The sequence below is a fragment of the Filicampus tigris genome, chromosome 13, assembly GCF_054856515.1.
Source record: "Filicampus tigris isolate MCC_2025a chromosome 13, RoL_Ftig_1.0, whole genome shotgun sequence".
Classification (NCBI taxonomy): domain Eukaryota; kingdom Metazoa; phylum Chordata; class Actinopteri; order Syngnathiformes; family Syngnathidae; genus Filicampus; species Filicampus tigris.
Genome location: NC_141229.1, coordinates 3,106,234 through 3,131,120, shown reverse-complemented (window position 1 = coordinate 3,131,120; position 24,887 = coordinate 3,106,234). Strand labels below are relative to the sequence as shown.

Genomic DNA, 24,887 nt, shown 5'->3' with positions numbered 1-24,887 from the left:
CTTGTATAGCTGCACTTCTATGGTGCAGACACATCTATGTACTGTATTTAATGGCTGACTTTCCTATTAGCTATTTTGTAGTATTACATTTTTTTACTCGGTTCTCCTTACAGTAATCCCCACAAATTCGCGTTTCACTACTCGTGATTGGCGCGTTTTGTCTGTTTTGTTTCTCGGTGGAAGCGATTTGCTGAAAAACGTATCTATTTGCGTTTTTTTCTGATCGACCAGAAACACCCACAAGATGCTCCCAAGTCCATCAAGTCATTGTTTAAAGAAAGAGAGTCTTTGCTACATGTGCGCATCTTCCGTTAGCCATTTATTTTGAATGGTAGAATAAATGTTCGGCATTTGGGGATTTGTATATTCCCTGTGTACATGCAGGTGAGTTTAATGACTCAATATGTTTGCGTAAAGCGTTAGCCTATTTGCCTATTTTTTTTTTTTTGCCCATGTGTGATGTCACATAAATTTGTGCTAGTGTTAATTTTAGGCTGGTATGCTAGCTACTGCTATTTGAGGAGCCTCATGTTAGGATGATTTTTTTGTGTTGAGTAATTTTAATGAATACAGCACATTTATGTAACCTGGTTTCATGACTGTACAAGCTAAATGCATGGAGTTGACGCTTTTGTTTAGCCGCCATTTTGTGGAATCTATATGTATTTACGTTCCCCTTTTTATATGAGGATAGATCCAAATAAATGTGTTTTTTTGGCGAATAATTTTAGTGACGTTCTACAGAGGAATTTGCGGATGGGCGAAGGTATATTCTAGGAAAGGAACCTCCGTTGGCCATAGCTTTGAGTCGAAGTCACGATGGATGGATGTTTAAGCTATAGTATGCTAGCGTCTGATAGCGCGTGTGTGTTTGGGTGTCTCGGGCCCCAGAGACTTGTTTTGGTCACGCCGCTTGCACACGCTGATTAATGCTCAGAGAGAGATGGCAGATGGAGGGCGAGACAATGCGCGGCGCGAGCAGGAAGTCGAGGACGACGACAGGAAGAGAGACGACACAAATACAAAGGTGGGACTTGTAGAGAGAAAACAACAATTAGACCAGAGATTTGATTGATTTCAGTGGACTTGTGGTTAGCATGTATGCCGGCTTCCTCCCACTTTTCTAAAATACGGTAGCTACATTTTAAAGACTCTCCGTAGGTGTTAATGTCAGTATAAATGGTCGTCTGTCTATATTTTGACCTTGCGATTGGCTGGTGATCAGTCCATGGTGTGTTCCCATTTATTTAACAGGGTATTTTACAGGTGAAATGCATACTCAGTAGGGTTTGGATCTCAAAATGGACAGTCTGTTTTTTTGTCCCAAATGAAGTGATCTTTTGTTTTGTCAGCGTATTATTTTCTAACACCAGCGTCCCCTTAGGAGGAAAAAGCGCAATAGTGAATGGAAGGACAGAAATAACAAAAAAGGCACATTTTGGTGGGGAACTTTGAAAAGGCTGTAATGTATGCACAGGAGAGCGGATTGGGAAGCAATGGTGTGTTTGTGTGTGTGAGAGAGGAGGGAGGCTGGTGTTGGAATTTAGGCAGATCAGTGGCAGGGGGGGGTGGAAGATGAGAGAAGAGGATTTGGGCGCAGCTGGATTACTTGAAGATGTGGTGAACACAGCGAGGAAGGAGAGGAGCAGGAGGCATTTTGTTTTATTTCCCTTTCGATTTTTCTGAGGCGCTTTCCCAATTTAAAGGAAAATGTCGCAAACGTTATTCAAGTGATAGATACGATTTGTTGACATCATGCCGCAAATAATATAAATAAGCATGAATGCTAACATAGTAGCGTTAGCTCTGCTGTGGTATTATACTTCACAGCCTCCACTTTTCTACAGTTAGTTACTTTTTTTTTTTCACCACCCTTAGACTTAGTTGGATTAAAAAAAAAAGTCTCCTTAGAAGTTGATACATGACACCCTTTTTCTCCTCCATTGTAGTTGGTTAACGTTAGCTTAGCCTGTTGCCGTGCCTTAGAGTGTCTCTTCCTCAGTATCCAACTGGCTCTCAATTTTATCATCACCCTCAGTCTCCTTTTCAATAAGACTTCGTCCTAAATACAGAAATATGCCCCCATTGTTGTTGTTTGTTAGCATGTCTCACTCCAGATGATGCATTTATTTCAATGTGGATTTTATTTCTCAGGTTCACTCCGTGCTAATTTGAATGGTACACATCGCTTTTTGCTACACCGCACAACTCTTCACATTTTACATAACTGAGACAAAATAACAGAATAACTCTCATCTCATAATCTCATTTGCTGGGAATGTTTCGTGACAACATTTTGGTTTTACCTGCTGGCCTCGAGCTTGTTTACAGGAAATTCCCGCTTCCCAAATTTTGACTGTCAGGGAGCGGGGACGGGAAAACGTGACAAAGGCTGCTGACCTTCAAACGGGATTCCCTTCACGTGTTCATGTCGACATGTGAGCGCTAACATGGAGTTTTAATTGGATTCCATTGATATGTTTAATCGATCATTGGAGATGTTGAGCACTGTCGTTAGTTATTATCTGATCCATCCCTTATATTGGGTCTCATTTGAATTGTATCCATCAAATACCGGCAAGGCATGTTGATTGACAGCCACAACGATGTCTTCGTGAAGGCAAAAATAAATACTTTAGGCTGCTGGGATGAAAAGTAAACAGAGTTGTTTAACATTGACTCCGTGGAAACATGACATGTCTGCGGGGTTGCTGACGGGGATGTTTTTTTTTTTGTTTTTTTTTTTTTTTGACAAATTCCCATCTTGGAACGCCGCCATCAGCTCGTCTTCGCTTTGCTCCGAGGCAGTCTTGTCGATCGCAATCCGCTCACGTCCAGGTTTGCCCGTGATGAAGACTCCCACAGACGTATGGTGTCTGCTCCGCTCTCGTCTGTTTTGTCTGGATGCTTGTGGTTGTCCATGCGTCTGTCCCTTTGAGTGTTTACCTGCTGAGGGCGGTGGGGGGGGGATTTTAGCCACCATAACGTTGAAGCCGTTAACGTCACTCTAATGTGAGAGATTAGACTAACTAGAATGGCACTCAGCAGATTGTAATTTGTGTTTGCATTTTTTACTTTGAATGATTTCATTTTTTGGTGTGTTTGTCAACCAGCTGGTGCTACTTTTTTCCACATTCAAAGCATGCAGCAAAATTAGCGCAAAAAGGAAAAGCAACACATGTGGAAAATGGCACATGTTCCTAGTGAAAAAAAATGCCGTATTGAAGACCGCTGGGGGAAAAAAAAGAAAAATTTTGATTATTGCTCTCATTTGGACAATGTCATTTTTTACATTTGTCCACCAATTGGTGATTTTTCTTTATTCCTAGTATGCTGCAAAATTACTCTGAAATGGCAAAGCTATACACTAAAAAGACACATTTGTCCCCAGCGACAAAACCCACTAAAAATGCAATTTTTGATCCCTCATTAATGATCCACCTTTTATCTTCTTTTAAGTATTTATTCCCCCCCCCATTCAAAGTGCCGAAAAAGCTACCGAAAATGGCAGTCACACACACACACAAAAACAAAACATTTATTCTAAATTAAAAAAAAAAAGTTGAAAACCACCAAAAATTCCATCGTTTTTGTTCGCAATGTGAGCTCAAAGGCAATTTGAATTCTACTCAATTCAAAGGCGGTATATTTTGAGTGTAATTCCAATATCAACCACTAGATGAGGTACACAGTTTGACTTGGTGTAAATTTGAAAGAAGAAGAACGAAAACGGATTTCAGCTCATTTTAGTTTTTGTAGAAGATTACTGAATGTTTTACATTCTCTGTAATCCTACTTTTTAAGCCTACAGAAAGCGAGGGCTGTCGGTTTATTTTCGAATGTACGTTTTTGAGCACGAATATTGACATTGTTTACACAAACTTAAATTGGAAGAGGTAAAAAGTAAAAATGAATGCAAATTTCAAATTAACGACAAAAGTCGATGTTAGGTGAATAATGAATGCAATAACAGAAGCATAAAAATTTTTTAAAAACAAGTAAAGATTACAGACAAGTCAGCAAGCTGAACGTGTAATAAAATCAAACCAGGCCTGAGGGTTAGGACAGCAGGGATAATGACGAGTCACATAATGGAAGCGACAGTGTGAAAAGACGGCGATGAGATGAGTGAGCGCAGTAAGGAAGCGAGGAGGAAGAAAGACCATTAGCGAGTAAATGATGTCGAGGAGCGATGGTGGACGAGATGAAAGCGTTGCAGTTAATTGACATGGAGAGTGACGGGCGCTCGCGGCAATGTAACACTAACACACTTTGGCAAAAACACCCTGCAGCCTCTCTTCTTCTTGCCAAAAACACTAACGAGATCAACATTAGCATTTCCCCCCCCCCCCCCCAAAAAAATGCGGAAACGGGAGGACCTGTTCTGTTGCGGGATCGGCAAATACACGGGTGACGTTTTTGGAGAGTGAGAATGATGCTCATTACTGACAGCACCACCAACGCTGAGCCCGGTCGCTCCCGGCGGTAGTTTTGTGCCTGCAGAGGCACAGCTCAAATGTCCAACTTTACCAACTTTTTTTTTTTTTTTTTTGCGTTGTCAGCTGGAGAACAAAAATGAGGTGTTCCAAAACCTAAAATAATTCTGCACTTGAGTTTTCATCGGTAGAGTTTGAAAAGTTTTTTTTTTTTTTTCTCTCTCTCTCTTCTTTCTCTCAACTGCTCAAAAAGTCAACTTTTCAATATTTGGACTCACAAGTCTTTTCACATTTCGTCCCACTTGTTAGATCTCCCTTGCTGAAAAATTAGACAACATTGTTTTGCGTACTTTGTATGATAGCATCTTTTGTGTTCGTCTACTTGTGTCCCAGTAGACTTTTATACTTCAGTTCTCGTGTATTTGTTTGTGTCCTTGTCTCCTGAGAGACTTGTGTACTTGTCTACTTGGGTACTAGTGAACTTGCTTAATTGTGTCCCACTATATTTGTGTCCTACTGTACATGTGTCCTACCTGTCTCTTTGTGTGCTTGACTTATTTTGTCTGAGTGCAATTGTGCCCTAATAGATTTGTGTTCTTGTCCGAGTATCCTTACACTTGTAAGGATACACTTGTATCCTTGTCCACTTATGTCCTACTATACTTGCGTCCTTCCGGACATGCTTACTTGCGTCCTCGTGTCCTTGTCGGCTCGTCCTTGTGTCATAACGGACCTGTGTACTTTTCTGCTCGTGTCCTTCTATACTTATGCCCTTGTAGATAATGGATGGCCGGATGGATGGACTTGCCCTTGTGCGGCCAGCATGTGTCCTAACGTTCTTGTTTACGTGTGCCCTAACATAACACGCACAGGTAGGCGAGTGCACTAGGTACACTAGGACACAAGGAGACAAATTCACAAGTCCGCTAGGACACGTGTATACAAACTCAAGTCTATAATAGACACAAGTCTATTAGGACACAAGTAAACAAATACACGAGGTAAAGTCTACCAGGACGCATGCAGACAAGGACACCAAGACACAGGTAGTGGGACATACGTCAACTGCGACAAAATGAGACACATGCACAGGTCTATGCAATACAATGCAATGCAATTTTATTTATGTGGCGCATTTCATATCAGCTGGAGCTGTAACAAAGCACTTTACAAACAATAAACAATAAATAAATCGTAATAAATGATAATAATAATAATAATAATAATAATAATAATAATAAACAATAAAAAGGCCATAATACACAGTGTTGATCAATAAATGAACATAAAACACTATATACACCGAAAAGAGCCGAAAATTTCAGGTCTACTAGGACACGAGTCGAAAAGTAGACACGTAAACAAAGGGAGACACAAGTATACTTGTCACACAAGTCTGCATGCTTGATCTCCTAGTGGACTTGTGTTCTCGTAGACTTTGTACTTGCCAGCAGAGGCTTTATCTAAATGTATTTTTCATCTTCCTAAGTATGGGAATTGTTGCAGTATAGTGTACAGCGCGCGCGTAGTTATAAGCGCTTTATTTGGAAGGGGAATGTCAGCTGGCTTTGTAATGATATTCAAGTATGTTGGAATCCTAGTTTGGGGAACATCTAGGCTTTAAACTATCAATATTTTTGAATTTGTGTCATTCCCGGCGGCTCTTGGTCTCTAACCCCTGAGAATAGCGGGAGTTCGATTCGCTAATGTTTGGCGTTGGCTTTAGTGCCAGTGGCAGCGGGAGATCAAGCGAGGCGGCGGCCAAGGAGAGGATGAGGGCGGGGGCGTGCGCGAGTGCGCGTGCGCGCGCAGGCTTGGTGTGATAAACATCCGCTTCTTCAAGCGAGAGCCTTTGATCACAGTCATGCTGAGTGACCGGGATGATGACATGCGTACGCATGCGCGCGCGCACGCAGTCTACTACCTGTTTCTTGTTCAATTCCCAAGTAAAGACGCGCGCAGACTTTTTGGTTTGCATCTTTTGGTTTGGAGCTCCAATGACTAATTTTATTCATTGGATGCTCATCAGTTTGTGACCTTTTGACAAGAAGGAGCTTTGAGGGCACAAGTCGTTTAGCTTCTTGTCCTAGCCGCCAGTTTTCTGGGAACAAAGTGCTTCGATTCAGATACTCTGCAAATGATTTTGTGGTTTTGAAGCTCATCAGTTTGTAACATTTGCCAATAAGGAGCTTTGAGTGTGAACATTTAGATCACGTTAGCTACTTACGCTAGCTACCAAACATTTAGATCACGTTAGCTACTTACGCTAGCTACCAACTGTCCATGAACAAACTGCTTCGCTTCAGATACTCGTCGAATACTTTTGTTCGTTGACGCTTATGTGTTTGTTAGGTTTGGCACGAAGCGAAGAAGCAGACTGCTAGGTTAGCTTCCGCCGCTAACGACTTAGCGACTCTTCTCTTCTCACCTGCGTGCCCGCTGAGGACTCTACTAAATGTGTGCAAGGGAGCTTTAAAGACTTGCGCAAGTTAAAAGAATGCCATGCTAATGACACATGAGTGTGAGTGCATTCTCGTGTCGTTTTCCCGGGCCGAACATTCTGAACGAATGAGTGAATGAGACAGGAGAGCGATGGAGCGTGCCCACTTGCCCACTTACTCTACATTGTCAGCATTTTAGCAATGCATGGAGACTTATTTTTATTATTATAAACTATTTTGTGATCTTTAATTATTCGTAAAGGCAGCTAAATTGCCCTTGGGGGCGCGGGGGCGGGTCTTAAAGTGTCCTAATTATGATTATTATTGAAGCAAATAAATCTTTTTTTGGAGGGTGCTTTAATATTATTTTGAGAATTAAATTGTGTTATGTAATTATTTCATTATGATGTACTTTCTTTATGTATACGAAATGAACATTTAGTGGGTGCTTTCATTTGTATTATTCCGACAACTCAGTGACATTTTGGGGGCCTTTAATTCTTATTATTAATTGTACAACTAAATAATGTTTCAGGTTAAATATGTATGTATTTATTTATTTATTTATAATAGAGTGAAAACAGCCTCTTATTCTTGCCATTATTTTGTCAACTAAACCACCTTTTGTTGGGTTTTATTATTCTTATTCTTGCAACTCAATCGTCTTTTGACAACTCTCCCTTCTCCCTTTTTGGTTATTTAATCAATATCATGATTATTATTATTAGCAGCAGCAATAGTAGTAAGGTATGGTGTAAAGTCACCTTTTGATGTCTTAGTTCTACTTCTAGCAACGTCATTCCACCTTTTGGAAGGCTTTATTCATTTTTTCTTATTATTTTTCTTTCTTATTAAGAGTGATTTAATTCTTAGAAACATTATTATCATCATTATTATTAATATCAGTCTTGAAATGACCTTTTTACTATCATTATTCCAGCATGTACATACTTATCGGGTGCTTTGATTTGTATCGTTATTCTGTCAATTAAATCGGCTTTTGGGGTGGGTAAGGCTTCATTTCTTCTTCTTATTACAGCACCACGTAAAGTGCCTTTCTGCTGTTGTTTAATTCTTATTCTTAGTGGTCAAGCAACCAAATTGCTAGTATTTTATTACAAATGACTTGAAAGTAAAACTGATGCTAATGCATCTTCATCGCAGCATCCAGTGCACTTTGCCTTTAAGTGTCTGCTACTAGCACACATCACAATCAACAGGCGCAATGGAAACGAACGCAAATTGAAATGAACGCGAGGGGGGGGGAAACGACACCCCTCCGCACTCACAACCTTTATCCCATCTGCTCCCTTCTCACATTGCACGCAATCTCATTATCCCGCCACCCTCGTCCTCTCTCTCTTCTTCTATTGTCCCGCTCGCTTCTCCTTCCTTGCAGATTTCCCCCCCCCCAAAGTGCGTTTAATGGCATTTGATTGGGAGAGCCGAGAGGGATTGAGCCCAGCTCCCGGCGGCCGGATCAATGCCTCCAAATGATCCGTTGCCGCGTTCCCCTTACGACTCGCCCGGCGAGGCGTGAAGTCGCTCATTTCACATCCAACTCACTTCCACCATTCGCCCTCCGGGAGAGCCGCGACCGTCGTTTCTTTAGAAGGATAATTCGTCCGAAAGCCCAATAAGCAGACCTGAAATGTCTTCATCGTGGCCGATCAATGGCTGTCAAGGATAAAAGTAAAAAAAAAAAAAAAAAAAGGTGAATTTATTTAAGAAGAACCTTCACTGGGCTGCGGACTTGATCTCGCGTGGTAAATAATGCTAGGTGTGGCACGGCGATAGTGGCAACCACTTCCGATTAATGACTAACAATGGAGGAAACAAGTTAGTTATTTTTCACCAGTGCTGGATGTATCGATGTTTTTTTTTTTTCTTTTATTATTCATTTAAATCCATTATAATTACAATGTTAGAACTGTCTCAGTAAGAGTGTTCGAAATAAGAAAATCAAAAGGGGTGATTTGGGGAATATCACAATCTGTTTTTCATTTTTATGTTCATATGTGTTCAAATGATATGTTAATAAGACCACCAAAAATGGGCCCAAAACTTTTACACCCAAGATTTCCTGTGGGGTGCACACAAGTCATTTCACTCATGCAGGATGCTTTGTGGGTTTTTTTTCTTTTCTTTTCCTTTTTTAACTCTTTTAATGCCAGCCATAAAAGATTTTTGAGAATTCCACTTGTGAGGATAAGCGGTTTAGCTTATGGATGGATCTTTCAAAGCCGACAGAATATTGGGATTTTATGACTATGTAAACACAAACTAGCAGATGAAAGATTAGACTCTTTTCTTTCATCGCTAAATAAATGTTTATTACTACCTTATTCCATTTTTTTTAAATACCGGTAATCAGCTGTAAACCTTGGGTTGGTTTCACCCAAATCACCTATTTTGGATCCCAAAAAAACGCAGAAAACCTTTTTTTGTGAAAAGATATTTACAATGCACAACAGTGGCTTTAATGCAAACCATTTTTGCTTTATTGGCAACCCAAACATTTGAACAGTCCTTTTTTTTAGAATACTAACAACAATGAACATGTGCTTTTGATGGCAAAATCATGTATTTGCAAATAATCATCAGAGTAAGAATTTTAAATTTGACAAACTTCATTATTTGCACACTATTTGGTAGTAGTATTTAGTAGTGTGTGTGCATGCATGTACAGTATAAATTACATCAATTTCACTAATCTCCATCACCTTTTCTCTCTTTTGTGAGACTCTTTCTAGTAGATTTAATGTGAATAACACTGTGATTCATCACAAGCTTGTAACGATCGAATTTCCGAGGATCGATCATGATCTTAGAGTAAAAGAGTAAGTTGTAGTAGTAATTGACGACAATTTCGTTGGCGCTCCTCGCTAGGGTTGACATGTCAACGTCAATGACCTTCAAAGAGGTGTTCAGTTTTCATTCAAATGTGTTGAAATCATGTGAGGGTTTTTTGGGGGGTTTTTTTGGTGCTTTTTTCCATTTTTAATCCTTTTATTTTGTTGCAAAGAATATATGCAGTATACAACATGACCTCCATTCGTCACGTCAACCTCAGCTCACCTGCTTCCATTCCACATGCGAATCATCTCCAATGAAGCGTCGCTTTATTAGACCTGAACTGTGCAAACTTTTGCCGCCAGGGATCCTCATTGATTTTCTTCTTCTTCTAATCAAAAGCCTCCACCGGTGTGTTAGGCTGCTCTGAGGGTTTTTTTATTTTTTTTTTTATGTTTTGTTGTTTGTTGTGTTTATTGACGCAACCTGGAGCTGCCGGTTGCATTCATAGCGGAGTATGAACTCTGGGATGGTGTTCAGTTATCAAGGAAAAAAAAAAACATTCAATCCTTCAATACACTGTTTTGTAAGAATTTGCTTGAATTTTGGATTCATTTTCTTTTTTTTAAATATGGAAAAACAATACAATGGAACATCTGGAAAAAGATGAAAAATAAATCAAATGACAACAATCATGGAAAATGGTCTTGTCATCCAATAACCAAAAAACATTCAAATTAAATGAGTGGGTAAATGATAATAATGAAAATGGCATAATATTGATGTCTTTCATCTAAGAGTACCAAACATTTTTAAATACATTTTATTGGTGCATACATGATAAAAAGAAATGGAACTTGCAAAAGTCATCATTTTCATGATATCAGAGAATAAAAGTAAAAACTACAAATGCCATTAAATCGGAACATACGGTAGACGATAATGGATGGAAAGCGCCAATATGGCGATATTGCAAAACTCGGCTGCCCCGCGACGTTTTCAACATCTTTTAAGCTTTGTTACTCGCCCCTTGCTTTGTTTTTCTTTTCGTGACGTTTTGAAAATTGCGTACATTTTGCTTTAACCTGTATATATTTCTTCTTTTTGCCGTAAAGTGTCTTTGAGTATTCTGAAAAAGCGCTTCCAAATCAAATGTCTGATTACGATTATGATGAGTATGATTATTATGATTGTTATTCTGATTCTAACCAGCCTGCAATGGCGTGTGCGGCTGCAGGTTCTGGCACGGCGAATACCGGGTGGCGGTGAACATCAACGACTACCTGGACATCTACTGCCCCTACTACGAGGGCCCGCCCAACCACGGCCGCATGGAACGCTACATCCTGTTCATGGTCAACCACGAGGGCTACACTTCCTGTCAGCACCGGCTGCGCGGATTCAAGCGCTGGGAGTGCAACCGGCCCAGCGGCGCCGACGGGCCGCTCAGGTTCTCCGAGAAGTTCCAACTCTTCACGCCCTTCTCGCTGGGCTTCGAGTTCAGGCCCGGACACGAGTACTACTACATCTGTACGTCGCTCGACATACTGTGGAGTGTGTGTGTGTGTGTGTAACTGGCATTTGTGTGTTATGCTTAGTGTAGTGTCTTTTCTTGTGTGGGTGCACTCTCAAAAGCAGTCGAGTCAAAAATAACACAAAATTGGGTCAAAAAGGGACCGACACAACTTGTTAGGTTATTTTTTTGACCCACAAAGTTGGGTCGAATGAATAGCCCTCAAAACAACCCAATTTTTTTTTTTGCTTGGTCGTTATTTTTAGGGTTATTTGTTTGACCTAATTTCTTGGGTTAAGTGACTGTTTGACCCAATTTGGGTTGTTTTTGATCCAACAGTTTTTAGAGTGTGTTTTGTCTGTGCATGTGTACTTTGGTTGTGTGTGTGTGTGTGTGCTTGTCTTTGTGCAGCATCACCCTTGACATGGCACCTTGACTGGTGTTTGTGTTTTCTTGTCTTTCTCTGTTTATGGGGTACCTCAGATGATGTCCTACCTTTATTGGTATGTGTGTGTGTGTGTGTGTGTTTTGTTTTTCTCTCTTGTGTGGCACCAATGATGACATCTCATCTTCAATTGGTGTGTGTGTATTATTATTATTATCATCATTATTATTTATTACTTGTCTTTGTATCTGTCTGTCTTAGGTTGATTTACCTCAGGCGGTTTCTTAAAACTCAAATCAGATGTAGATGAGGCCAGAGAGAGGGATTTTCTTTTTTTTTAAGAATGACTACTGCCAAGCCATACTGACACTTTTAACAAATATGACAAGTGTTTTTTTTTGGTTTTTTTTTTAATCATCGCAAACTCCCCCAATGAACAAATTAGTCTGATTTTTGAAAATTGGATTACATATTAAACCCATTTGGTGAGCGATTGCGCAATCTGAGGTGAGGCGAGGCGAGGCTGCTAATTGCCGCACTTTGCATCTCGGCCGTGTATTTGAACAGCAAATGTGCAAATTCAGCAGTTTTGACTATTTCATCTTGGACATTGTTAGATCCGAAAGGAGGGTCGGTATACTGAGACGGACCAGAGAACTAAAATTGGAAAATTGACTCTTCATGAGGCTCTGTCTCCCCTGACAGCACATCCCCCAGTGTGCACATTCTTCCTTGCGCAGACATTTTGGCTGATCCACACTAGAAAAAAAAAAAAAAAAAATGCTAGCGTGTGCCCGCGCGTGTTTGTTATGCACGCCGCCGCTCTGCATGCATTTGTAAACATTATGTAAATATGCAATCAACACAAGCTACTCGGCACTCACAGGGCGTAAACACGGCTGCCATCTTTCTTTCTCTGGTTGCTTTTCCCCAGTTGGTAATCATTTTCTTATCATGGGCGTTGATGCGCTTTAACGACGGAGGTGTTAGTGTCACAGATGGGGGTCCCGCTCCCACTTGGCCACCCTCCCTCTGTCGTTCACGCTGTCAACTGCAAATGCGCTACAAGAAAACAGCAACGCGGGGGTAATGACTTCAAAAGGTTTTTTCGATGGAGTGATTTCAACACTTGTTTGGAAGCACTTGAACGGCTCTTCCGAAAACGCCCGGTGAGCTTCGGATCGCTCAAATGCGCTGCCCATTCGAAAGAGAGTAAAAGAATACAGTACATTCATAAATACATGGGAATAATGCGCAATGGAAATAACGCACAATGCTTACACAAAGTCATAAAAAATGACATTTAAAAAAATCTGTGGATGTTAACTACCGAATGTTCAGGTATAGTCTTAAAAAAAAAAAATGCAGCAACCAAATGACATAGGTAAATCGTGGGAATTTTTGTACGTAAATTGGTCAACCTAAATGATCTATTTGAACCTTTGATCATTTCGCCTTTTATTTTATTAAGCTGCAGAAAAAAAAAATCACGTCATTCAATAAAATAACGTTCAGCTAAAAGGAAATAATACAAACCTGTAATAAATGAAAATAATGGCAAGTGCTGTGAAAAAAAAACAAAAGAAATACATTTGAATTAAATTCAATTAAATTGGTACAAAAATAACACCATAAGCTAAAATAAAAAAAAAAAACAATAGTAATGGAAATCGTTAGTTAAATAACTCGAACGATGTCTCGGTGAGTGTGCACTTGAACATAAATTGCTGAAACATGATATAAGATAAGGGAAATTGCTCCAAAAATGAAAAGTCAAATGAAGTCAAATATTCAATTCAATTAAATTGGCAAAATACCACCGTGTGGATAAACGGCTCGGATAATGGATGGACGGATGGATAATAATCACATTTTCAAAAATCCGAAATACAGACAGATAATACAAATTAAAAATCAAACCAAATTCAAATAAATAATAATAATAATGATAGTCAATAACGATAATAATAAATAATAAATCTAAAATCCCATTAGGTATATATATGAATGAATGCCAAGTGTTGCAAAGATAACCCACCTGATGCCCCAGTTGCACTTTTCCCAGTCCACACACACACACACGCACACACACACACACACACACACACGGTCTTTTGTTTCCAATTGGCCTGGTGGGCCCCCTGGAGTTGTATAGTCCCCAACTTTGGTATTGTATTACTAAGATCCCCAAGGGGTTCAGGCATATTCTAAAAAAAAAAAAAAAAAAAAAAAAAGGCAGTGTGTGTGTGCAGGAGTAGTGGGGGAGTTGCGGGGTCAGTTGTCAAGTGATTGTGAGTGCGTGAAAGGCCGTGTCCATCATCTTGACAAGCAGACATGCACTTTGCTCTCTGACATGCACACACACGCACACACGCACGGGTCTTTATTGATGTGCTACAGCAGCATTTTTCGGTTTGTGTGTGTTGTATGTTCTGATAAAGAGAAAAAAGAAAAAAAAACAACACATTGATTTTACCCGGCGATTCATGACCAGGTGCCTCGATTTTGTGTGCGTGCATGTGTGTGTGTGTGTTCGTCACGCGGCTGACATGTTGACAGGTTAGCTAGGCCCCTCCCCACCTCTGTTCTCCCAGCTGCCCTCTGATGAGGCTGAGTGACTCTCAATGGGCTTTCAGGACACGTCGCGATTGTGGATGTGCTGGGAAAGCGAAGCAGCGCAAGCGAGGGCAAGCTGATAAGACTCTCCAGAAGAAATGGGGAAAAGACAACAAAAGTAGAATTTGGCGGAGGCCATACCATTGTCATGATGATCGGCTTTCGGCAAATGATTCGCAATCAACACGAATCTGGCATAATCGCAGGTTGCGGGCAGTGCAGTCACGATATTTTGTGTACTTTTTGGAGGCGGGTTCACAACGCTATTTTGTCGTGCGTTGGTGTCTTCCTTTTGGCAAACGAGCAACGCAGACGACAGTTTGACAGAGCAACAGTTTGAAGGGTAATATTTTGTCTGAATTTGTCTTCTTTTGGGGGTTAAGGAAGGATGCGGGCGGTGCTTCCTCCCTTCCGTCTGCTTTGTGCAATCGCTTTACAAAGCAGTGCTGGATTGCCCTAGTTGCTGGAAAATCGTCCCTTTCCAATGTGATTTCTGCCCTTAACTTTCCCTACAAAGCGCTGGCGACAACACATTTGGCATCGAGTCAGGTGCGACTAATGACGGAGATTCCATTTCGTTTAGCCTTTGAAGTCCGACTCGCTGTTACTTCTCGATATTTCCGCTCCTTTTGGAGGCATTGAGCCGCTTCAGCGCCGGGTGCTCGGTGCTTTTAAGACGTGTAAGAAGCGCTCGGATCGGCGCAGATTTTCCCCTCTTTATTCTCCAGCCGAGTCACTTCAGGTGGATCGCGGAGACGCTGATGTAGCCGGAATTCATGTTAATGCTTCGCCGTGTTTAATCTTCATGAGCGTCATCATTAAAGTCGTCTCTAATGACTGTGCGAGAGCATCCAATTAAGACAAATGACTGAGTGGTGATTTACTCTTTGTGTATGGTCTAACGTAATGAGGCGGTGTGTCAAATAGTGGAGTCATGGAGCTTGTTTATGTCATCAGTCATTTGTGCTGGGAATTGATTGTTCACAATGTTGTTAAGGGGATGAATCGCCTTTGAGAAAATGAGCAAATCGGCCATTTTGTTTCAAATCAGTCGATTTGGGGGAATTCCAAGACTCCTACAAGGGAATTCAACCAAATAAGACCTAATGTGAAGCAGGTATCCCGGATAGACAGCCGACCCTGAATTGCAAAGCATTTTTGCCTACTCTGTCTTATGTGGGCAGAGCGTAGCATCAACGTTTCATAATCACGTTGAGGATTGTCTAAAAAAAAATCAAAAGCCTCCGACACCAGTTTCACTAAATGACATGAAATTTGGCGGACATGTCTATCATAGCAAGACTCATGAAAAAGTCTCGAGAACCCAATCCAAAAATTGAACAGCAAGTCAGCCACGTTAATTCGAAGAAGCCATGTTGGGCTAAATCCTACTAGAGAATACCAAATGCCCAAATGAGCCCCAATTGGAAGCAGGTATCCTTGACAGATAGATGACACTTCATTGTCAAACCTTTTTGCCATCCCAGTCTAATGTCAGATAGTTTAAAAAAAAAAAAAAAGAAAGAAAAAGAGTACCTGGCACGAGTTTCACTGGTCGACATGACATGTATATCATAACGGGACGCAAGAACTCACTGACGAAATTGAACAGGAAGTCGGCCATTTTGGTTTGAAGTACCGTATTTTACGGACTATACGTCGCGCCATAAAATGCATAATAAAGAAGAAAAAAAAACATATATAAGTCACACTGGAGTATAAGTCGCATTTTGGAAATGTATTTGATCAAATCCAACACCAAGAACAGACATGTCATTTAAAATTTAAATGATGAACAATTTAAAATAAAAATAGAATCGAGGCAACAACAGGCTGAACGGTATGCTTACGTTACATTAAACAACTGGCTGGTGATGCAAGATCACGGCCAGGCGCCTTAAAGAAACAGTACATCGTTTTGTATAGATGGATTGATAGACAGTCAAATTGTCTTTTTATCATACTATTTTAGTTACTTATTCAACAAAATATAGTATTGTAACCATGTGAATAATTCATGCATTTTAATAGCGTTTAGGATTTATCTTTGTTTCTTTATGTGGGTTAAAATAACATGTGAATTGATATACAAGTAACAATGTGTTAATAATTTCACACATAAGTCGTTCCAGAGTATATGTTGGACCCCCGGCCAAACTATGAAAAAAAAAAAAAACCGCGACTTATAGTCCGAAAAATACAGTCACCATTTTGGACCAATTCCAATTGTTCCCTGATATGGGAAGAGCATGACATCAAAATTGCCGATCATTTTGAGGACTCGGATGGCTGTTTCCCTTTCAACCTGCCAGACATTTTTAGACCCTCTTTTATCCTAACGTTTGAAAAAAAATAGAAAAAAAATACAGATAAATTCCTGAGATTGAATGGCTGTGAAATGACATATAAAAACGTTGTCGGCAGTGAATGAGTTCAGTAATCACTGCTTCCAATCTCTTTGCAGCGTCTCCTCATCCCAACCACGTGGGCCGAGCGTGTCTAAAGCTGAAGGTGTATGTCAGACCTCCTGGTAAGTCATCATACACACTCGTACGCACAGATCCAGATTGGCCATCACTGAGAAATTAAAGGGGCGGTAAGAGGTCTGATTGAATGGCACGGCTCAAAGTCTACGCTCTGAACCCATGGCCCATGGGCTATATTTAGCCCCGGGAGAGTGTTTGGTGTAGTCCACCGTGCAATTCTCTACAAAAAAAAAAAAAGGCTAAGATCAGGATGGGCACCTGCATCCTGGAAATGACTGAAATTGTTGGACTTTTAGGAAGACACAAGAAGGAAGCTGAGATTCAAATCCCAAACTTGAGTACTGCGAGGCGCCGTGCAAATTTGTCCACGCAATCATAATAGTAAGCAAAAGCGTAATCGAACTCGAATTCATTGTAGAACCCCGCCCATGCGTCTCCGGTGTTGTCTTGGATGTCTGTTATATGCGGAGTGGGGGGAAAAAAAAAAAGAACCCAACGGAGCAATGCGGTGAATATAGGTCAGGTGGCAGGAAGCTGTTACGCAACTCTTATTTTGAAAGTCTACCGGCGAGGCAGATTTGAACGCGAGCTCGACGTGCGGCATCGAACCTGCCTGGTAGCTCGTCTCCCTTGATGGTGACACACTTTCAAGATGTCAGGGGGAGGAAACTGTGGGGGGGGGGGGGGTAGGGGGGGGGGGTATGTGCCAGCTTTCCAGGCTTTGGATGGTTACCCTTCGTCCCAAATTACTGAAACAACATCAAATTCCGTTGCTTTAATTCTGGAGTGAAATCTGTCCGTCATTGCAACCCTTCTCGCGTGTGAAGTACTGACACGGTGCATTTACAAGTGGGTTGTGTGTGTGTGTGTGTGTGTGTGTCAGCTCTCTGCTCCAGATTCGGCGAGTCTCTGTGATTAAACTGTAATTAGGTTGGTTAAACCCCCCCGCAGAGCTCCGCTGCTGTCGCCTCCTCCCACCTCTGCCGTCTTCTTGCTCTGCTTTGCCTCTCCGGTTGCAGGCAAAGGGTTGCGAGTTTTCCCGCCGGCTCCCCGTGTTTTCACCGAGCCGTACGCTTCAATTTGGTTTGGAACTGGTTTAAATCCTCATCTGGCACAGGTAGGAGGTGTGGCAATAGACGCATCAGCTACAGTGCGTATATAGTGACATCAAAAGTCAATTGTCAAACATTTTTCCCGAAGCCCTCGACGAGTCGCGAAGCATCTACAATTTTTTTTCTTTCTGGAAACCATGACTAAAAGTGTCGGCAGAAACACGCAGCGGTTTGCACCAAACGGCAGAGGTGGGCACGCCGTCGGACTGACGGATTCCCGTTTTGCTGACAATTGAGGAATGGCGGGACAGCTTTTTAAAAATGACCGACTGACGGATGACGGAAGTTGGTTTTCATCCGTCGTTGTAATCGTCATCCGTCACTGCCGGACGCCCGTTTTTCTTACGTTTTTTGGGGGAGACGATTGACGGAGCAACTTCGGACGGGCTAACTGACGGACTGACTGTCGATTGCAGTCCAGTTGGTCACAAAAAATTACAGACTGACAAATGACGGACGGCTACCCTGGCCGCTGACGGGTGATGAATGACGGACCAACAAAATTCTGTAAAATGCCCGCTTCTGCCTGTCGGCATATTTTTCATCAGCTGATAGCCAGCCAGCTTGACGGCAAACAGCCGCGTAGAAGATTCCAATTGAGGTCCGACTAGGGTTGGGCACCGAGAACCGGGAATAGAGTGGAACCGGGTCCATCATTCCGGTTCTCCCGGAACCGTTCGGATTTTAGAATGTCGGTGCTAAGTTTCGATTCCCTACTTAGCCGCGCGGATGGGCTACGAACCAAGTACGCTCTACAAATAAAATTGTATTGTATAAAGATAAAGCTCTTGTGAAAAATAATACTAAATAATATTACCAAAACTGTATTAAAATAAATATACTGGTTAAAAACATCTCTTGGTAATCCATGGTAAAGTTCACAAATAGTAAAAAGTTCATGAAATTGAAGAACAGAGTAGTTCATTTGATTTGTCCAAAAAGAACTCATATTTGTTGTTGTTAAGAATCGGAATCGAGAATCGTTAGGAACCGGAATCGAATCAAAGAACTGGAATCGTCCAAATTCAAACGATGCCCAACCCGGGTCCGGGTCCGACAGGCTTTTTCAACCTAAGGTCGAGTAAGTGCCCATCCGGAGGTAAAGAGAAACACGAGCCAGATCGGAAATCAGTTGAGTCCAAACGCAACCGTTGGATCTTTGTCTTTTGTCGGATCGGATATTTTGTCGCCTCTCATCTCCGTGTTGCAGATGGCTCGGGATACGATTCTCCAGAGCCCTTCCTGACTGACGGCGGTCCGAGCTGGAGACCAGATTCTGCGGCCCCGCTAGCCGCTCTGGCCTGGCTGCTGCTGGGACTCTTTTCCTGGCTGTGATCCCGCTCACTGCCCTCTCTTCCCGGAGGGAGCTCCCGCTCCGGGGATGTCGGGCCGCACCGGGCCGGGCCGGGCCGGGCCGGGCTGGGCTGGCTGTCCCTCGAAACTCTCCACCACCCCCCTCAGGGAAGCCCTTTGACCCGCCCCATCCACCTTCCTTCCCAGCCACCCCCACTTGTCTACAACGCGACCACCAGCCAGCACCACTGCCAGCCCCGCTCGCCGCCCTCCGTGGCCCAACCACGGACACCCTCCCCAGGCCTGGCAAGTCTGCAGGGTGGACCGGATATGTTGCACTCTGGGAAATGTCCTTTCACTTGTATCAGGATCTTCTTTGGATGTGACTATAGACTCTTGGCCGGTGACGAGGTAGATGTAGCCATGGATATGATTAAACTTGTCATCCATCCAGAAGCTTGGCCTGGACACACAAAACCGTTTTTTGTACTCCCAAAGCCTGAAGCGCAAGTAGCCATGCCTGCATTTTTTTTTGTTTTTGTTTTTTACAACCTAATCAAATTCTTGCCGTAGACATTAACAGCTCCAAGAGCACGTGAGCACGCGCGATGACAACTTTAACCATAGCCTGTGGGAGGATTACCGGATGGCTCTGGCGAGGTGTATATTTTCAGGTGGGATGTGTTCTTGTCTTGTTTGTCGTTTCTAAACTAAAGCATTTATCACCGCCTGCTCTCAGCACAGGCGCAGTCTGCACTTGTCTTAGTCCAACAGGTCGGGTGACTTCTGGAACCATGACTTTACTCCTGTATGAATGTACCACTGGTCACCCACCTCTTTGTGTTTGCGTATTGTTACGACCGGGGGTCACTTCTCTCGGACCGGCGAGCGGCGGGCTCTGGGTAGCGGTTTCTGGGGCGCAGGTTCTCGGGACCGGGACGTAGGGTTTTATGGCGGTTCGGGTCAGGGGGGGGGGGGGTGGGGGGCGAAGAGAAGAGGTGGCGACACTCAAGTTGCATGACCACTGTGAAACCCTCAGAACAACCTTGTTTGTATTGATGATCTATTTTTTCATGGGGGGAACCAGAACCACCCTACCGCCACTCTCGGTCTCCCAAGACTTTTCAAGACAGCCGGCAGGAGGATCCTCTCTCTTCACGCAGTCGCGACCCCGTGCGGTGGTTTAAGGGGGGTCCGGAATGGCCGATCCGATGGACCCAATTGGTTAAAACAACCGGAAACCATCCAAGAGACTCAACCGGGCCACAACGGACGCTTATTAAAACTGGTCTTGGCTCTTAAAACCAGTGTGAAGGGAAGCGCGTGGACTGTGGCGTGTGTGGCAGCACCACAAGCATACACACATATACACACGCACATACACATGCAGTCCTCTGGTGGTTGCCTTTCATGGACTAAGTTTAATGTTAAAAGATGGGGGGAGGGGGGGGGGTTGTTGCGGGGAAGTGAACATTTAAGAGAAAAGCACTGTGAACACACACATACATGCAAATATACACGTCAGCCTGTCTGCCCTCACAAGAATTTAGTTGGATTTCATACAAAAAGTACTCTGTAATTAGCTGATGGTTTTTTTTTTAGGTTGCTTTAAAATTGTCTATTTTTTCCACAGAAATGTTCTTATAATAACCACCTATTTCAAAACGATGGCATTTTTCAGAAAATCTAGTAAGTCATGTTGCCCATTTTAGTGGACTGTGTTGCCAAGGCGTCATTTGACTGGAGCTTACTCGAGTAATAGTGCAGTTCTAAAATCACTTTTTTTTTTTTTTTCTTTTCCTGTTAAAAAATGCCCCACTAAATTCTTGTGAGTTGCGGATCTTATGTAGAAAAGCACACAATACAAGGCGTGCACATACACATGCACACACAAACAAGGGGGAAGCACTTCCTTCCCGGTTTCCTCTTATTTTTGTAGCATTTAAAAAAAAAAAAAAAAAAAATCACTGTTCAAAACTCCTCCGTGGGATGCAGTGATGGGTGGGCGAGAATGAGTGTAGCCTGTGGAAGATTAAAACAAACAAACAAACAAAACAAGACGTGTCTTCTTTTATTCCACTGATGCCGTCGTGCTGTTGTTCTTCTCCGGGTCACGATCCGACGCTCATTTTTGCCGGTAGGTACAGTGGGATGCCTCAGGGCTCCCTTGTACGACTTTTGGGGTTTGGATTTTGTGCGGTTTTTGTTTGACCTTATCAATCCACATGAGGAGGAAAGAGGAGGAAGAAACACACGCGTATAGATTTTCTTTTTTTTTTTTTTTTTTTTTTGTCTCATGTCAGTGGGATTTCTTGCCATGTTCATTCCCATTTGAGCGCAGGTCTCGCGATGCGACCCGACGGTTTTATCCCACCCGCGACGTGGTCATTTCGGGACAGCCGGCGTCAAAGCGTGAAATTATTCCAATGAAATCACCATTTCCCATCTCCCTCAGCGCTGTGACGGCTCACCAGAAAAGCACTGACAGCATGGTCAGCCATCTCTTCTTGCTTACATCAGGTACTGAAGAACACTTAAGTTCCACATGGCTTGAAAAAAAAAAAAAACCATCAAGGCTGCTTTATACTGATTTTACAAGTAGAGCCACTCGTGGGATTCAACAAGATTCGGGGTTCTTGTTTTTGTAGACAGTGCAAGTGCGCTCGGGGGTAAAAACTGGCGCACTTTGATATTTATGTGCCGGGGCAAGCCCGGTTTACCGTGTTTGGGAATTTGGCAGGCCGCGCTACGCTATGCTGGACGTTCCGGCAGAACGTGGGCGTTTTCTTTTCACGCCCCCGGCGCCCCCGATAATTCAGTAATATAAAGCAGACTAGATTTTAGACCAGGTGAAATCAGGTCTAAGTTGTGGTGCAGGTGGTGTGACACAATTTGGGTGATTTGATCAAGGCGCAGGGAGACGGACAGGTTTTTCACTCTCAAAAATATTTTTAGCTTGAAGTCTCTTTTGTGAGTTTCCTATTGGCTATCGATCTGATACCAGGATGACACCAATGTGAATTTTGCTTTGGATATTGATTTGATATCAAGTATCACTAATACCAATACAGAGGGGTTTTGTTTTTTTTCATATGGTGAATGCATTATCAAATTGCTGAATCTAAATGAATTTCCGTGACCTTTCATAAATGTCTTTTCCTCTGGCTATCTGTTTGATGCCAAGTTAAAACAGGGCCATCAGCATTGATACCAATACTGATATATTTTAATAATAAGGACGCTGCTGTATTCAATTTGATAAATCTGAATGAATTCTCATGACTTCTCTCTCATGTTTTTTTTCCTTCAGGTATCGATTCAACACCAAGTAAACACAAAGCCAGTATCGCCGATACCAATTCTGATATCTTTTAGCTAAGGCGCGTCATCAAATTGCTAAATCGAAATGTATTATCCACACGAATGTAAAGAGAAAAAAAAAAAGTTAACAACTGAGAAAAACACAGCTTTAACGTCCAGTGACATGTTGTATTGCGTTAGACTTATTTTGAAGGGCGTAGCATTAAAACAAATTTACATCACTGTACACGGCGCGTAACAGCCATGTTAGCCTTACATGACACATTAAAGCCATACATTTTTTTAAAAATCCCCAGTGAAGAAAAAACAACAACTCTCATTTGGAGCAAGCCTGTTGCACATTTGTTAAGGCATTCGTGCCTCACATTGTCAATCAAAATTTACCATTATAATTGTGTTGTTTTTTTTCCCCCATGTGAGGGGCAAAGACAGCTGCGCTACAACAGGAAGTGGGCCTACCAATGAACAGATGTGCTTCCTGGAATGATAGAGGAAACTCATCATTTATTATTATCACACATAAGGTAAACACGCTTCCTTTCACCGTCCAATTCATCATTTCATTATTTTAGCCCCCCTCCTTTTTTAATTGGCTTTGCTTGTGGAACAATAATTGGCAGGAGGGGATTTTTGGCCTGGAAGACGGCAGTTTGGGCGGCAGCCAAGGAAGGAACGCCAGGAAATACAGATGGCAACACATCTTCTGTTCTTTTCCTTTCCTTTTTTTTTTGATTTTTTTTTTCTTTTTTAACATTTTTACTCCCCTGTTTGTTTCCTCGCTCTCATTTCCAGACAATAGGCTAATCCTGTCGTCCTCTTCTTCTTTCACTTCCTTTTTTTTTTTTTTTTTTTTTTTTTATGGAATTATGGAATTAGGGCAGCGCTCCCGTCCTTGTTAATGAGCAAGAGCGTGATGAAAGAGCTTGATCTTGAACGCGCCATCTGCACTCACTATTATACGCACACACACGTGCATACATTGTATACCTTAAAGGGAATTCTTTGCTATTCAAGCGCTGTCGGATATGGCGTGAAATGATAAAACGTCAGGAAAAAGTTGAGCAAGAACACACACACATGGGCCCATCTGGGCCCATGTGTTATTGCTGAATAATGCATGTTATGTAGACTCTATAAAAGATATATGGCAAGGCAGAGGGCCGGGCACCTTTTACCACAGAATGGATAGAATGCTGCAAAACATACAACACTGTAATTAGCTGTGCAGTCATGCTAAAACATGACTCAAATTGATAAATGGCCTTTTGTGGTTCAACCCTCCAGTTGCATTGACGTTGCTACGGGTCAATTTGACTCGGGCCATGTTAGGGATTCATCCAAAAGTGTGGACTTGTTTAATAATAGTTAATAGTGTTACTTACCAGTTTTCATGGGTCAATTTGACCCAAGTTGCTCTTTTGTCATTCTCCAAAAGTGACCAAAGGGAAAACAAATCTCCATAAACATTACATTACATTACAACACGTTATAGCTGATCATGAATCAAACATCGCCATGACTAAGAGCAGCAAATATTTTGTGCATTACTTCTCACATCTCACGGGTCAATGACCAGTCACTATTTGTTCATTATCATTTCATTTCATTTTTCATGATGGTTGTTTTCATGGGTCAATTTGAGCCACAATATAAACGGAGGGTGACGTCATAAAATAGCTAGTTAGATTCAACGCCAGAAGAGCTAATTGTACTTATCCTAGGCCCCCAAAAAACATTCATTCGATGAAAATGGACATAGCCACACAGGGGTCTGGAGGGAAGTGTAGATGAAGGGTGAATGCTACCCCCGTGTGGGGAGAAACGGCAACGCCTTCTTTCCTCTCGCCGGTGTCAGATGACAGCGAAAGTGTGCGGCGTTCACAAGCCCAGGTCATTCTAGCATTATAAAGTTTGAATTGAAACGCTAAATTTCTTGGGACCTCGGTCTTTCCACATCGGACCTGCTTTTTTCTTTACCTTCCTGAATCCTGACCTCCTTCCATCCCTCCAACCTTTCTTTCCGTCTTTATTACTCCTTCATTCCTTCCCTCCGACTCGCTTTTTATTTTTGCATCCTTCCTTCCTTTGTCTTTTCTGTATTTATTATGTACCAAGTTATGATAGTTTGGGATTTTTCATGATGGTTAGTTTTTGTTTCGTTTGCACTTTTGTTGGTTTGTTTTAAAATCAGTTCGTTTTAATTTGTTGTCCGAGCAACTTTGCTAGCTTTTATTCATTTTCATTTAATTTCATTCAAACAATGTTCTTAGTTTTTATCAGTTGTATTATTAGGTTTAGTTTGTTAATATATGGTGTATTTGTTTAGTACAAGATAAGTATTGTTGGAATAGAGTGAAATTATCTACAATTCTGAAACTGCTTAAGCTTCGTTCTCCTATATGGATGCACAATAATACTGAAATAAATGCATTTAAAAGATGAAAACGAAGATTTTTGCTATGATTATAGTTAGTTTTATAACTGCAAGATG

At 41.9% G+C, this 24,887-nt stretch overlaps 1 protein-coding gene across 1 annotated transcript in view; it reads left to right on the top strand.

The window, feature by feature from the left end:
- The window catches only part of efna2a (ephrin-A2a), a 67,467-nt gene extending 45,907 nt beyond the window's left edge, over positions 1-21,560 (top strand). Inside the window, exons 2-4 of the mRNA XM_086048732.1 lie at positions 10,908-11,200; positions 16,649-16,715; positions 18,997-21,560. Coding sequence (XP_085904858.1) covers positions 10,908-11,200; positions 16,649-16,715; positions 18,997-19,117 — 481 coding nt within the window. The 3' untranslated portion in view covers positions 19,118-21,560. The remainder of the gene's footprint in view (positions 1-10,907; positions 11,201-16,648; positions 16,716-18,996) is intronic.
- Positions 21,561-24,887: the final 3,327 nt, after the last annotated feature.